The sequence below is a fragment of the Schistocerca nitens genome, chromosome 11 (assembly GCF_023898315.1).
Source record: "Schistocerca nitens isolate TAMUIC-IGC-003100 chromosome 11, iqSchNite1.1, whole genome shotgun sequence".
NCBI classification, from domain to species: domain Eukaryota; kingdom Metazoa; phylum Arthropoda; class Insecta; order Orthoptera; family Acrididae; genus Schistocerca; species Schistocerca nitens.
The window spans coordinates 28,805,309-28,821,804 of NC_064624.1; the positions used below are offsets into that span (position 1 = coordinate 28,805,309).

At 39.2% G+C, this 16,496-nt stretch overlaps 1 protein-coding gene across 8 annotated transcripts in view; it reads right to left on the reverse strand.

Moving 5' to 3' along the window:
• The window catches only part of LOC126213525 (zinc finger protein 729-like), a 149,746-nt gene that overhangs the window by 81,223 nt on the left and 52,027 nt on the right, over positions 1–16,496 (reverse strand). For 4 of the 8 annotated variants that reach the window (XM_049941366.1, XM_049941363.1, XM_049941364.1 and 1 more), the window contains exons 4-5: positions 13,946–14,035; positions 9,487–9,567 (exon numbers count right to left, since the gene is read on the reverse strand). In XM_049941366.1, coding sequence (XP_049797323.1) covers positions 9,487–9,567; positions 13,946–14,035 — 171 coding nt within the window. The remainder of the gene's footprint in view (positions 1–9,486; positions 9,568–13,945; positions 14,036–16,496) is intronic. The other 4 variants (XM_049941368.1, XM_049941370.1, XM_049941365.1 and 1 more) reach the window with 2 other exon arrangements.

Consider the following 16,496-nt stretch of genomic DNA (forward strand, 5'->3'; position numbering starts at 1 on the left):
AAGTTGAGTGGGAAGATGATTGACTCATCGTGAGGAAATCCCCCATTATTGGCAGTGTCTCCGATGGTGTGCTCCTTCCAATTGGGGGCCCCTTCACAAGGTGGCACACTCACTTCAGATGACTGTTCACACCTCATGTCACACCTGGTATAAAACAATTTCTATGGCATCTCTGAAAACGCAGAAGCTATGGAAGAATTTTTGAAACAAATTCCAAAAGCTACAATTTATTCGCATAATACAAAAGTGACAGCCCTTTTTGTTAGAAATGAACAAATCTGAACATTAAAAAATCAACCAATGGTTATTTAAAAAGCAACAGATATTACTTATGTGTTTAGAATTGGGACATACGACTGTGTTGCAACATGAATCTTTTTTTTTAAGGACAAAATGTAATATCATGAAAAACTGAAAGACTTGTGTGTTTAAATCATATGATTTAGGTAATGTTTTAGTTTTTTAGAGTATCAAAAATTGCATTAAGAACGACGCTATTTGGGTGAGCCATGTATAGAATCTATGGTGTCCCCATTGCAATTAGTTTTTACTTTTATCTTCAAGATTTCAAGTTTTAGATTCAATTATTGCATGCCTAATTTAACACATTCCTTACATATTTGGATTTTAAAGGAAGGGTTCAATTCAAATAATTTCTGATTTAAACATAATTTTAAAAAATTATTTCAGGAGTTACCTTTAATTCCACACAGCCAACTGTGTGAACACATTATCAATCAAATAGAAAAGGAAATGTTAGTATAACAATTAATGAAACTCGCATTTCATACATGTGATTGCCCAAGAGGAAACTTGGAATCATTCTTTCTCAGCTGAATTGTACTTTAGATTCAACTGACAGTTAATGAGTAAGTATACTGTTGAATTCCATTTAGATATAATTGTATCTCCATCCACTGCAACTACCAGGCCTACTGATCATGCAACAAATTCAAATTATTTCCAACATCGATTGGTGGATGTTTGTGCTTCCGTCATTTCGACAATGAAGTAAACAAATTAATTAACTAATTTACAGGTTCTGTCAATTCTTCATTGCATTTTCTTCATACAAAATTTCTTTTAGAAGCTAGGCTCATTGGTTGATAACTTACAAAATATTTCACAAAATATTTCAGTGCACACTTTGTATTGTTCATTAAAATTATCCAAATCAATATCTCAAAACAAGAGTAATTAGCTTTTATGTTGGAAAACTGTCACAACACAGCTGACCCACACACTACTACCCAAATGTTCTAATAATGGTGCACAGATTACATAAACTCTCAACAGAGCCACAGCATTTTATGACAAGAAATTAGCAATCTTCTGACATTTACTCAGCCATACCTCACTTGGGTATCAGAATTATTTTGAGAAAATATTAAATTCTTTATAAACTTGACAACTAAAGACAACAGGATTCATCATCGAACATTTAGTACACATGCACTGAGTTGATTGCACTGCAAAAGATATGTACAATACCAATCCATGTCTGCACCATCTGTAATCAGACACTGGGCTTAAGAGACCAAGTATTATTTTGAACATTATACATATTGGTTAGACAGAGATGAAACACAGTTTACCAGTAAAATGAAAAAAGGTTAGGCATATGTACCCATTTGCAGCAAGTATTTGGTTGGTATATCGCTCATGGCATATTTCCGTAAGTTTAATAAACACAACAGATACAAATAAGAGAGACTAATAATCCAACAAAACGTTCTCCTTCTCTATTTACAGCAGTCTCCCAATGGTGGGATGACTTTTTCATTCTGTAATTGTAGAAGTCACCTGGTTTTAAGGTGAAGAAATCGTTGAGCAAAGTTCAGAGCACATTTTCATCTGGAAAGGAAGTTCCTAGAAGGTTGTTCAACAGAGAGCAGAAAAGGAGAAAATCTGAGGGTGCTACATCAGGTGAATAATGTGGGTGTGCAATGACTTCAGTCTAGCAGATCGCAGGCGGGTGTTATCCTCGAGTAGTGTCCTCCTGGTCATTGTTCATGTACTGTGTCAGCAACACATCTCAGTTGTTGACAATAAATGTCAGCAGTAATCAGTGGTTACATCTCAAGGAAGCAATTCATAGTAAACCACACCGGATGCTTTTTGTTGCTGCCTTTTGTTGCTGCTCAGCCATTCCTTTCTTTTCCTTATTTTAGCACAAAGCCACCTTTATGATCAGCATAATGATAAAGGGGAGGAATGGTTAATGTTGTTCACAAGCCAACTAATGACAAGCAAGCACAGATGCGCATATGGCCACCCCTTTTTTGTGATTTTGGTTTAGTGCATGTGATATCCGTACACCTTATTTTTGAGCCTTCCCCAATGCATGAAAATGTCATGAGGTCACAAAATGATCACAGTTTATCGAATTTGCCAGTTCTCAAGTACAATGATATGGATCGTTGTGAATTAATGCATTTAAATGATCTTCATCAAATCCTGCAGGTAAGTCACTAATGGCCAAGCAATTCTCCTTAGAATGACAAAACCATTTTCTTGCCAAGCTCTGTCCAATGGCATTAAACACAAACAGAGTGCAAATGTTTCTGGCTGCCTCCACTGCTGTTACTCTTCTATAGAACCCAAACAGATGAGTATGTCAAAAGTGCTCCTATTTCTCCAGTTGGCACTCCACTTTCTAGTGACCACTGTTCCACTCAGTATCTCCAAATGACAAAACGACAATATGTAAACTCAAATGTATGTAAACTAAAATAGCAACAGTGAACTACAAATAAAAAATTACAATTGATAAATAAACCCTCAGCAACTGGAATACTAACATGCAAAACGAAAGTGCTATCAACTTATGCACCAGCCTATTATTTAGAAAAAAAAACTGAAAAATGTCAGACCATGAAAACAATAATTTCTTATCAGTAGCTGAAAACACTGGGGAGGAAAGTGACAATTGAAATTAGATCCATAAGACTCAGCCAGGAAGTGTATACTTGACCAGGCATCAGTTTCATCAGATGAATGGTCAAATCAATCACAAGAATCATTTGGTGACATCATTTGGTGACAGAATCAGGAGCTCTTCTTGTTATGATCGTAACAATCTAATTACTAAAATATTGTGCTGACTTGCAAGCATGACTGAAATATGAAGTAGAAGTTGAGAAAACTTATTGGCATCCCATTACAACCTTCATCTCACTTTACTCAGGAAACTATTGTTATGGTGTTAAAAGAGTTACACTTACAAGAAGTGAATCTTGGCTTAGCAACAAAAAACTGGGTCATAGTTAGAGGTCTGAGCGGATAAGAAAAGTGCAATCCGCATCCGAAAGGTCCTAATCCGCAACCGCATCCGCGGCAATTAATACGCATCCGCAAGTTCCTTATCCGCATCTGCATATATTTAAGTTTTGAATGAGTAATTAATAGTAATAGACAGCAGTACTTAGAATTATCATATGTAATGACATAGTTATTGTCAGGGTGCCATTTCTGCGACAACTTAACTACTTTTTATATATACTAAGATGGTATCTGTTCATTCGGACATGTCCGAAAGAACAGATACCATCGGTGACCACGCAGCTCGTTAGAATGAAATTACAATGAAATGAACACCCTTAGTTGCTTACAGGCATTGACATACGCCAACGGGGACAGATGAAAATGTGAGCCCCGACCGGGACACGAACACTGGATCTCCTGCTTACATGGCAGACACTCTAACCATCTGATGGTAGACAGTGGGCAGGTTTGCCACCCAGAGAGCACTTCACAGGCCACACAGAAGACACGGTCGCGGAAACGGATTAGGCACAGGTCTCTTGGGTACAGCTACGTCAGTCGTAGCCAGGGACTGAGGACAACAGACATCTGCTCTACCCGGGCCCTGCAAGATTCCAAGAATGTCAACAGACTTGAAGTTTTCAACTAACATTGCAACATATGTCCTGGGCAGATGCCTTGCTCATTATCCGCAGATGACCCACGGATATTCGCGCCGGTTGTGATTTTATCTGCCAAGTAACAAATACCGCGGATATATCTGCGGATATCCGCATCCACACAGACCTCTAGTCATAGTAATAAATGATACCTTGGGAGGAAAACTGAATAAAAATGGGGAAACAATACATGCGATGTCCCACAGGTTTCAGCATTAGACCTATCCTGACCTATGTAAATGTTGTGCAAAAACCATTGGAAGAGCCTTCAAACTCAGCAATGTCTGCTGATGACACAGAACAGAACAAAAATTTACCTTTATACTTACAAAAACACACATCATGCAATTCAAAACAAAACCAAAATACTTACAGATACAAGGAGGTATCAATGACAGACTGGATGATGGATCCATGGGCAAAGTTTTTGGGCATTTGGATCGTTAATGAATTAAGGAGGCACCAGCATGAGAATGAGTTAACCAAAAAGCTCGTACCTCTCTGCCTTGCAATTATAAAAGTTCCTACAGAGTGTCAACTTGCAAAAATGCTTCCTAGCTTGCTTTCACTCAGTACTATCCGATAGAATATTCTTATAGGGCATGGCAGCTATGAAAAAATTAGTACTTATCCTATACAACCCTGTAGTAGGAATGTGATGGGAACACCTTGCATAAACCTCTTCCTTGGCCTAGGGAACCTTTCTCCTTCATGTTACAATGGAACTCACTATTGGCTTTTACATTAAATAACATATAAATATTTTATTTATTTCTAGTTGGCTGACCCAAAAGATAATACTAAAAACAAGTAAAAAATCCAAAATACACATAATTGCCTCTAGATGAGTAACGCTGAGGGGATCAACTTGACAAGTCTACCAATTTGTTGACCCCATTTCAATTGAAATCAAAGCAGGCACCAACGAATTGTATGAAGTATATTTCATTTAGTGTGTGACCAGTAATGTCTACTACTTCCAGTAGCAGGTCATTTCTGATTGCTTTACATCTTAAAAACTCAAGGGATAAGACTTGAACTGGTAGCTGCAACATTAATAAGGGTAATGTGCTGTGCAATATGGAACAGGAAGTTTGTTGGTAGTGATCATGATTTATCATTCAACTTATGAAATGTGATGAACAGTTTAGTAAGATTAACACTGAACTGAATCTGGAGAGTAGGGAATTCTGTAACAAATTGAAGAAAGTTGACAATATTGGGAAACACATAGATGGACGGAAAACAGAAGAGATGGAAAATTATATGAAATATAATTTTTCATCTGGATGGTTTACCACTGCATTGGAACCTGCACAAAAGAGCACTTCTGAACAGTAGGCTGTATGAGAGATTGGATCAGCTGTAAGAGGCTGCAGATCTGACCTTGAAATTTGCTTCATCTCACAGTATGGTACCTTTTTTATTGGTGGAATTTTGTGAAAGGCTCCAAATATGTGTCTCCTCTTCCAACAACTTTGGATAGACTATGATGCTACATGGGAACAGCAGTGAGCTTCCTAAACTGACATGCTTGCAAATGCATGTATCAAGTCTATCACCTGGATGCTTAAATGAGATGAATAGAATTTTGATATTTGTGGTCAGTAAATGATGAAGCTGATCCTAAACACAGCTGTGAGAAGCACCTTAATGTTGTATGTGCAGACACAAATTGTACACAATGGGAAAAATCTTATAGTATAGGCATGTATAGAAGTAAAAATCGGACCCCAATTCAGTACCTTTATTTATGAGAAAGTTATAGCCTTGTGAAATCTGATGATCTTAAACACCCTGAGGAATTGCTTATACAGGTATCATTTCTTTCAGTAAAATATGATAACCTTAATTTGTCTTGATGGGTTGCATCTATTATTGAATGTTTCAGAATTTTTTTAATAAAATTAAATTTGCTTTCAACACAATAACCTCTGCTATGGCTAGGTGTGAACATTATTCATTTGTTCATTCTTTGATTTACACGTTGCAATCCATAAATGAAGATATGGATGCATGTGGGATGAGCCAGGCTACAAATCTGAAGGCAGAAACTCCCACAGGAATTTACCTCTAAAGTATACTGACAACCAGCTGCTTGTGACTAATCTACTCATGCAGCTAATTATGGGAACTGCTAATAGATTATTTTGTATGTATGTATATGTACATTAACTACTATGAAAAATGTGACTGTTGCTCCTACTAGATTAGTCAGCTACATATTTTACGAAGTACCTCCACATACATCAATACTCCGTGATCTACCTAATGGCGCGTGGTGAAGGGCACCCCGTAACCCTGCTAGTCATCTCCTTTCCCATTCCACTCGCAAATACAATGAGGGAAAAAGGTTGTTTATGTGCCTCCATATCAGCACTGATTTCTCATATTTTATCATCATAGTCTTTGTGTGCAATGTATGTTGGAAACAACAAAATCATTTCTCAATAGCATTCCTCCAAAGAACATCACCTTCCCTCTGGGTATTCCCATTTGAGTTTCAGAAGCATCTTCTCCAACAAAGTATTAATACAACTTTACACAGAAATTGTATCAGCTGTCTACTTATTGCCGAAGTTGAAACCCATTCAACATAAAAACTGAATTTAAATGGAACTTTCATCCCTGAGTCAAAATATTCTGCTGAATACAAGAGTGGCTAATAAGGTAGTACTGAACTTGATTTCAGATACATGATATCTACTAGAAACTAACTATTCCTGTTCATCCACTCTACATCCAATCAAAACAGCAAAACCACACCCTAATACCCTACATACAGAATATGAAGGGACCCAACTATCTGAATGAAGGAATGAAAAATATACCTATGCTTAGTTACATATTCATTCCATATGCATTCATCCAAATGACTGCAGAACATTGTGCACTAATCTCACCCCTTGGCTCACTATTTCTTTGCAATATCACTCCATTGTATAACACCTTATTCTGAAATTAGCTGTGTTCTATTGGAACTGGCTGGAGATTTACCTCTCCCGGTTATGTGAACATACAATAGTTTGGTACTCATTGTGTTCTACAATTAGTGACTGCATAGTCCTTCTGTGTTCTTTCCCAGGACACCTGCTCCCAACCCACTTTTGTGCCATCCACTTTCCCTTACAATACTTGATGGTTCAAAGAGACGATTCTCCCCATCTCTGAATCTCAATTTTCCTGATCTTCACTATAGCGGGACAAATTTCTCTACATGAGGAAAATCAACCATCAGGAGTCTAGTTCCTTGACTATACCATGCAACATGTGGATGGCACAGACACAATCAGCATATTTTTAAACAATTTTTCTGAGACTGTCTTAAATTTCTAAAGCCTTGTGGCATTACAAACCAACCTCCACATTCAATTTTTCAAGCACTGCCTCAACAGCCCTTCGTGATATTTAGCTGTTGGAACCTTAATCCAGGACATTAACTTTCATTTGGTAGAACTTATATAACCTTCATAGAAATTCAAACAACTGATAATTACTGTTCAACAGCAAGCAAATGATAAAGATCATTGCAACTTCTTGATCCCAACATTGAATCTCACAACTTCATTCACTAGGTGATGAGTCTTTTACTATTGTCTTTCTGACTAATGCTATTTTCACATATGATGGCAATTAGAATCACAAGAATCATTAAACATAGGAAAAAATAATATGCAATGAATGCACATCAAAATTAAGCCTGACAAATAAATATCTGATGAAGGAACCAGGTAGCACAGGTTTTCAGAAAAGATTCACACTGAGCATTGTATATCATATACCTAGGAGTACAGTAACAAAGCTTGCTCTAGCTTCTGATGCAATTACCTAATAAAATTCCCAATTCCACAATTAATACTGAATCTTGCTGGCCATGTGCCAGTATCAAAATGATCAGGCCTATTTTTCTCCATCATTATTAAGCCCTAGCATTTTATACTCCCGAGACCACAAAGAATGCTGACAGAGCTAAAATGTTGACTGCACAACTGTATCTGCTACTCAGGATCACTGTTATGGTCACACATCCTATTCATAGATTTGCTACCACTGTTTAATCTAAGTTACATATTTTCAAAGTAACCAGTGGGGTACAAGTCAGTGATTTCAGTGCCAACCACATGACCCGGTTTTCTAGATCACACAACCAGCAACACACTGTTCTGCACACTTGCTATGGAAGCAGCACCCTTGCAGTGGACACTACCCCTGAACCTCTGGTCCTGGTGCCATGGAGACATCATCTTCGACCTGTGATGTCTTGGGCACCATACAAAGGACAGTATGGCCTTTTGTATTTTCATGGTAAGTGGTCACCAACTACAATCCAGCCACTCTGATAACTACAGCTATGCTCTAGGACTCCCTACAGTTCATCGTTTTAGCCAAACTCCTAATATGTACATCCTTGACTACTATGCATGGTGTTCTCATTTCTATAAAACCCTTCTTGTGGAACATCACTACTACTGTTTCACTTACTGTCCCATCTACTTGTGAAGCCAATGCATACCTTTCAGTTGTTTAAAATTGCATTATATGAGTCTCTGTGGCATTAGTCTTGGACTGTTAGCTACGCACGAGCTACAATCGTTTAGATATCCTCTGAGCTGTCCTTAGCATGATAGTTTGGTTGCTTGACCTGTGTGCTTGTATAATCACTACACATTTCAGTGTCTGAAGACGCCACCATTTCAGTGCCTGAAGAATCCTTTATAACTGCAGGAAGTTTATTTATGGACATCAAGCTTGAGCCAGTACCTAACCTTCTGCAACTGTGTGTTAAATGTTCCCCAGTCTTTGTCTAATTTTATACCTTTGACATGTTTTTCAATGTGAGCATCTCTTTCCCTTACCAAGGTCATAAAGTATATTTAAAAATTAATCTTTCTTCTTTAGATCTGCCAGGACTCGAATTATGAGGTCATACATGGCTTCATCTCTGTACAATCATTCACCAAAAGCCATACACAGAGCTTTTCTATAACTGAAAAATTTATAACTAATACAACAAGTACCACAGAAGCTGCCACAATATGTACAGGTTGTGGCCAAAGTATCAGGGCTGATCTGCAACACAAAATTTTCACTCTTTTTCAAAACCAAAAAATTTTTAGGACAAACTCACGAATAACTATGATTCAACAAAAGATAAGAACAGCCACTGTTCTTTTGCATTGTATTTATCAGAGGCTATTGAAAGGGGGAATATTTCTCAAATGACCCACACTATTAGAACTTACACTTCATCTAAATGTGAATTTACTGTATCCATCACACACAGCCATTATACAATATAGTTGATATTAACAAGGGCTACAGAAAACAGAATTATATCAGCCACCAGTCCCATTCCACTTCTATTTAGAACAGTCAGTATGTAACAGGTGATATGAAAGTCGAGTGGACGAGTACAAGAATACTCTAGAATTATGAACAGCAACAAGTTCCAGACAACTGACATTCTGTGTGAATCCCACTGAATTGCATCCTTTACTCTACACAATTAACAAAAGACTTATTCCTTGACTACATGCAATACATCAGAGATGTGAATACTTACAGTATTCTCAGTTATATTTAGTTCAGGATCCTCCTTGATAAAATCAGTGAACCAAGGTATTTCCAATGGATCTTCAACAGACTGAAAGACAAAAACAATCTGTGAATTATAACTGCTTGCAAACTTCTGTACATATGATACAGCTCTCAATATTCCTTTGTTATGAATGTCATCCAACTTTGCAGAGATTCTTATTCCTTGGGAAGAATGAGTGTCAGAATGCATCCAAATCAGTTCTCATGTCCCTGAACTTGCTGTCAGCCATTGTGTAGTATTCATTTGGCATACTTTCACTTTCTATTCCCGAGACACAATCCACTCTGATTTCAGAGGCACTACGACCTGCTCTATCGAGTGTTCATGCTCCCATATACAAACTTGATGTATGTGTGTGTGGCACAATTTCAGATAATATAGGGATGCAAATAATCTTCCTGCTGTAAACCCATGAACAAGAGGGCTTTTTGGTCATTAATCAAATGAATACGGCATTCCACACATTATCATCAAAATTAACCAAATTTAATGCTATTTACACAGCATCTTGCTCTGTCACCATGTATTTTTAGTGCCTGCTTTTTAGGAAACAAGGCAAATTTATGTCGTGTACTGGAGGAAAATCATAAGGAATTACATACAGCCAATGCAGGATTTCAAAATGGTTCAAATGGCTCTGAGCACTATGGGACTCAACTTCTCAGGTCATTAGTCCCCTAGAACTTAGAACTACTTAAACCTAACTAACCTAAGGACATCACACACATCCATGCCCGAGGCAGGATTCGAACCTGCGACCGTAGAAGCCTCACTGTTCCGGACTGCGCGCCTAGAACCGCGAGACCACCATGGCCGGCAATGCTGGATTTCAGTAATGATGTAAATACTACAGTGAATAGTGAGTGGGAAGTCAAATACACACACTACAGTTCCAAATCTTCTGTTATAGCACTGTTACACAGAGGCAATTTCTTCCAAGAAGAAGTCTTCCTTGCTCCATTGATACCAAATATGTATTTAAGGCATTCATTACATACAATCATAATAAAAAATTAATACAAAGGTAATGGTTAGTATAGATATGCTTGTTACATGTGCTGTTACAACACTATTCGTAGCAACTAGCAAATAACACATCTAACTGCAGTCAACTATGTTGTTGTTGTTGTGGTCTTCAAACCTGAGACTGGCTTGATGCAGCTCTCCATGCTACTCTATCCTGTGCAAGCTTCTTCATCGCCCAATACCTACTGCAGCCTACATCCTTCTGAATCTGCTTAGTGTATTCATCTCTTGGTCTCCCTCTACGATTTTTACCCTCCACACTGCCCTCCAATACTAAATTGGTGATCCCTTGATGCCTCAGACCATGTCCTACGAACCGATCCCTTCTTCTCGTCAAGATGTGCCACAAACTCCTCCCCAATTCTATTCAATACCTCATCATTAGTTATGTGACCTACCCATCTAATCTTCAGCATTCTTCTGTAGAATCACATTACGAAAGCTTCTATTCTCTTCTTGTCCAAACTATTTATCGTCCATGTTTCACTTCTGTACATGGCTACACTCCATACTAATACTTTCAGAAACGACTTCCTGACATTTAAATCTATACTAGATGTTAACAAATTTTTCTTCTTCAGAAACTGCCATTGCCAGTCTACATTTTATATCCTCTCTACTTCGACCATCATCAGTTATTTTGCTCCCCAAATAGCAAAACTCCTTTACTACTTTATGTGCCTCATTTCCTAATCTAATTTCCTCAGCATCACCCAACTTAGTTCGACTACATTCCATTAACCTTGTGTTGCTTTTGTTGATGTTCATCTTATACCCTCCTTTCAAAACACTGTCCATTCCATTCAGCTGCTCTTCCTAGTCCTTTGCTGTCTCTGACAAAATTACAATGTCATCGGCGAACCTCAAAGTTTTTATTTCTTCTCCATGGATTTAAATACCTACTCCGAACTTTTTTTCTTTTTGTTTCCTTTACTCCTTGCTCAATATACAGATTGAATAACATCGGGGAGAGGCTACAACCCTGTCTCACTCCCTACCCAACCACTGCTTCCCTTTCATGTCCCTCGACTCTTATAACTGCCATCTGGTTTCTGTACAAATTGTAAATAGCCTTTCGCTCCCTGTATTTTACCCCTGCCACCTTCAGAATTTGAAACAGAGTATTCCAGTCAACATTGTCAAAAGCTTTCTCTAAGTTGACAAATGCTAGAAACATAGGTTTGCTTTCCCTTAATCTTTCTTCTAAGATAAGTCGTAAGGTCAGTATTGCCTCACGTGTTCCAACATTTCTACGGAATCCAAACTGATCTACCCCGAGGTCAGCTTCTACCAGTTTTTCCATTCATCTGTAAAGAATTCGCGTTAGTATTTTGCAGCTGTGAGTTATTAAACTGATAGTTCGGTAATTTTCACATCTGTGAACACCTGCTTTCTTTGGGATTTGAATTATTATATTCTTCTTGATATCTGAGGGTACTTCGCCTGTGTCATACATCTTGCTCACTAGATGGTAGAGTTTTGTCAGGACTGGGTCTGCCAAAGGCTGTCGGTAGTTCTAATGGAATGTTGTCGACTCCCGGGGCCTTGTTTCGACTCAGGTCTTTCAGTGCTCTGTCAAACTCTTCACGCAGTATCGTATCTCCCATTTCATTTTCATCCACATCCTCTTCCGTTTCCATAATATTGTCCTCAAGTACATTGCCCTTGTATAGACCCTCTATATACTCCTTCCACCTTTCTGCTTTCCCTTCTTTGCTTAGAACTGGGTTTCCATCTGAGCTCTTGATATTCATACAAGTGGTTCTCTTTTCTCCAAAGGTCTCTAAATTTTCCTGTAGGCAGTATTTATCTTACCCCTAGTGAGATAAGCCTCTACATCCTTAGATTTGTCCTCTAGCTATCCGAGCTTAGCCATTTTGCACTTCCTGTCGATCTCATTTTTGAGATGTTTGTATTCTTTTTTGCCTGCTTCATTTACTGCATTTATGTATTTTCTCCTTTCATCAATTAAATTCATTATCTCTTCTGTTACCCAATGTTTTCTACTAGCCCTCATCTTTTTACCTACTTGATCCTCTGCTGCCTTCACTATTTCATCCCTTAAAGCTACCCATTCTTCTTCTACTGTATTTCTTTCCCCCATTCCTGTCAATTGTTCCCTTATGCTCTCCCTGAAACTCTCTACAACCTCTGGTTCTTTCAGTTTATCCAGGTCCCATCTCCTTTAATTCCGTCATTTTAGCAGTTTCTTCAGTTTTAATCTACAGTTCATAACCAATAGATTGTGGTCAGAGTCCACATCTGCCGTGGAAATGTCTTACAATTTAAAACCTGGTTCCTAAATCTCTGTCTTACCATTATATAATCTATCTGAAACCTTTTAGTATCTCCAGGGTTCTTGCATGTATAGAACCTTCTTACATGATTCTTGAACCAAGTGTTAGCTATGATTAAGTTGTGTTCTGTGCAAAATTCTACCAGGCAGCTTCCTCTTTGATTTCTTAGCCCCAATCCATATTCACCTACTACGTTTCCTTCTCTTCCTTTTCCTGCTATCGAATTCCAGTCACCCATGATTATTAAATTTTCGGCGCTTTTCACTACCTGAATAATTTCTTTTGTCTCATCATACATTCCTTCTATTTCTTCGTCATCTGCAGAGCTAGTTGGCATATAAACTTGTACTACTGTGGTAGGTGTGGGCTTTGTGTCTATATTGGCTACAATAATGCGTAAACTATGCTGTTCATATTAGCTTAACCGCACTTCTATTTTTTTTATTCATTATTAAACCTACTCCTGCATTACCCCTATTTGATTTTGTATTTATAATCCTGTATTCACCTGACCAAAAGTCTTGTTCCTCCTGCCACCGAACTTCGCTAATTCCCACTATATCTAACTTTAACCTATCCATTTCCCTTTCCAAATTTTCTAACCTACCTGCACGATCAAGGGATCTGACATTCCATGCTCCGATCTGTAGAACGCCAGTTTTCTTTCTCCTGATAATGACATCCTCTTGAGTAGTCCCCTCCCAGAGATCCGAATAGGGGACTATTTTACCTCCGGAATATTTTACCCAAGTGGACGCCATCATCGTTGAATCATACAATAAAGCTGCATGTCCTCGGGAAAAATTACGGCTGTAGTTTCCCCTTGCTTTCAGCTGTTCACAGTACCAGAACAGCAAGTCCGTTTTGGTTAGTGTTACAAGGCCAGATCAGTCAATCATCCACACTGTTGCCCCTGCAACTACTGAAAAGGCTGCTGCCCCTCTTCAGGACTAGAAGACCACAAAAATTCTTGAAAATAGCTGGTATCATAGGTTTCAATTTTTCACCATCCATGACAATTTAGGTTGAATGCCCCATATTTGTGTCATGACACTCTTACTACACTTCCTGCACAATATAGTGCTTGTGTGAAAACTTACATTATGCTCAGGTCCATCAGCATGTTTCAGTTCAGGATCTTGCTTTAGCCAAACACTGCAGCCTTCAGTCTTTAATGGGTCCACAAGAATCTGAAAAAAGGAAAATAAAGTGATGTGATCAAGGTTTCAGTGCCTTACTTTTACATGGCTCTCTTGGAGAGGAGTAGGGGAGCAGTAAAACACACACACACACACACACACACACACACACACACACACACACAGAGAGAGAGAGAGAGAGAGAGAGAGAGAGAGAACTTTCAAACAGATCTTCTATAGCAACTGTCAAGGTCGTAACACTCATGATCACATATATTCATCAATTAGAAACAGGCAGCAAGAAAATGTGGCGCCACAATTCAAATATTTCAAACCAAAGCTTTGTTTATTCTTGGAGGCTGGCACAACAGTGACTGGCCCCGAAATATCAATCAAAATTATTTCTTACATACTATGCAGCAACCAGCATACAGAGTAACCATACAAATTATGAAAGTGGATGCGTTTTACATCACCTCCTAAACCACTGGTTTGACTTCAACCAAGCCAGGTACACATACTACTATCTAGACTAAAATACTAGGAAGGTAAGAACCAGCAACCTCCTATGGAGGTGGGAGGGATGATTTGGAAAGAGAAAGGGAAGAACAACACAGAGAGAGAGGTGGCAGGAACAGATGGACAGAGAGAGAGGGTAGCAGATGGACCGAGGTGGTTGGCTGATTAAATGATAAAAGGTACCAAACTACTAGATCATCCATCCCTTCTTCAAACAGGCAGGCAGGTTTACCTGACTGTTCGTAAGCGAGAGCCTACCACACACAATCCAGAGGAAGAAAACCCTAATGTCTATAAAAAGTCAATGAAACTGATATAAGGGACAAAGAAAAAAGGGAGACAGAGGACGAAACACAGGTAAGTTGCCCCATTTAGGGAGCAACTGGAAGCACCTGAGAGCAGAATGCAAAGAGGGGACATACATGCCTTAGTCCCTGCCACGTACTAGAGATACTCTACTCAGAAACTGCCTAGGAAAGACTAGCAACACAGACAGGGCAAGAGAAGTACAGAGATAAAAGATTAGTTTGTGTAACACACCATGTGAAAGGTGTAAAGAAGAGTAAAAGAGCAAATAGGGTGAGAACTGGGCTGGACCACCAAGCCCAGATAGCCACAGCTTGGCCTGGGCAGAGGAGTGTTCTGCCAACCTCTCGATAAACTGATAAGGTTAAGTTACCCTCCGTTAAAGAGAGCGGTAAATAAAACTTAAAACTAAGTCATCCTGAATAAAACGTAAAACTAAGTCATCCACTGTAGAATCATCAGGGGTAGCAAGTTAGGGAGATTAAGATTCTGCCACTGTTGAATGGGAATTAAGACCACGGGGTGGCACTGGAGGAAATGACCATAAGTCAGCCAGATACGGCTATTGTGCAGCTGGATAAGGATGGTAGAATCCTTGTGAGAGGCCTGCATGGAGGACCTCCATACATTCATGGTCTACATTATCACTGGTAGTCTGAAGTCGAGAGTGATCCATTCCATATTTCAGGTTCATAAAACTTGATGGTGTAATACTGACCAAAGATCTGTTTCCAGAATAGTGATTACCAGAGCCAGTTTGGCCAAGCTATCAGCAAGTTCATTCCCAGGGATCCCAACATGACCCAGAGTCCAAACAATCATCACTGAACATCCACATTGCTCAAGGGCATACAGGGAATATTGGTTAGCAATGACCAGGGGATGCTGAGGGTAATGCTGCTTGAGAGATTTAAAACTGGTAAAGAGTTTCTGCAGATGAGGAAGGACCCACCACTGGAGGAAACAATATGCTCAAGAGCATGAGAGAGGGCTAGCAACACTACAGCTTCCAGCTAGGAAGGCAGTTCAGTATGACCCATTACAGTGTAAGCAAAGCCCATGTGATCAGCAACCATCAAGCAATCAGCAATCAAGCAATCCTGCTGAACTCCAGGATGTACCACCAAGAATGGAGAAAAATTGGTTGCAGTGGGCGTCAGGAGGGATCGTGTCTTTCCGACCTCATGATGTGTCAAGACAAAGCTGTAACCAATGGGTTCCCCACAGAGGTGTACGTGAGTGGGCGCAGAGGAGACATGGAGGAAGAAATAACTGGAGTTTGGAGGGGAGGGACAGGGTGTGAAATGCGATCAAAACTCCTGATCTGGGCCACCATTGTGGAAGATGGCTTTCCATGTTTGGAAAGAGGGGATGGTAGTTTAGATGCTTAGGGGAGTTGGAAGCATAGGTAGCATAATTGACAAGGTGTTGTTGGCACCTGATACACAATGAATGGACCCCAGCCTCTGTGAGTAATCTGTCCACAGGACTAGTTCAAAAGGCTCCTGTTTCATATCAAACCCCACAGTGGTGTATGAGATACTGTACCTGCAATGATGAGGATGATGCCGAACCATATGCCACACTCCCATAACCAAGCCAGGGTTGTATCATGGGTTCATAAAGTTGCAGAAGGGTTGTGCACTCTGCACCCCTGCTGATGTTACTCAGGGGACAAAGTGTACTG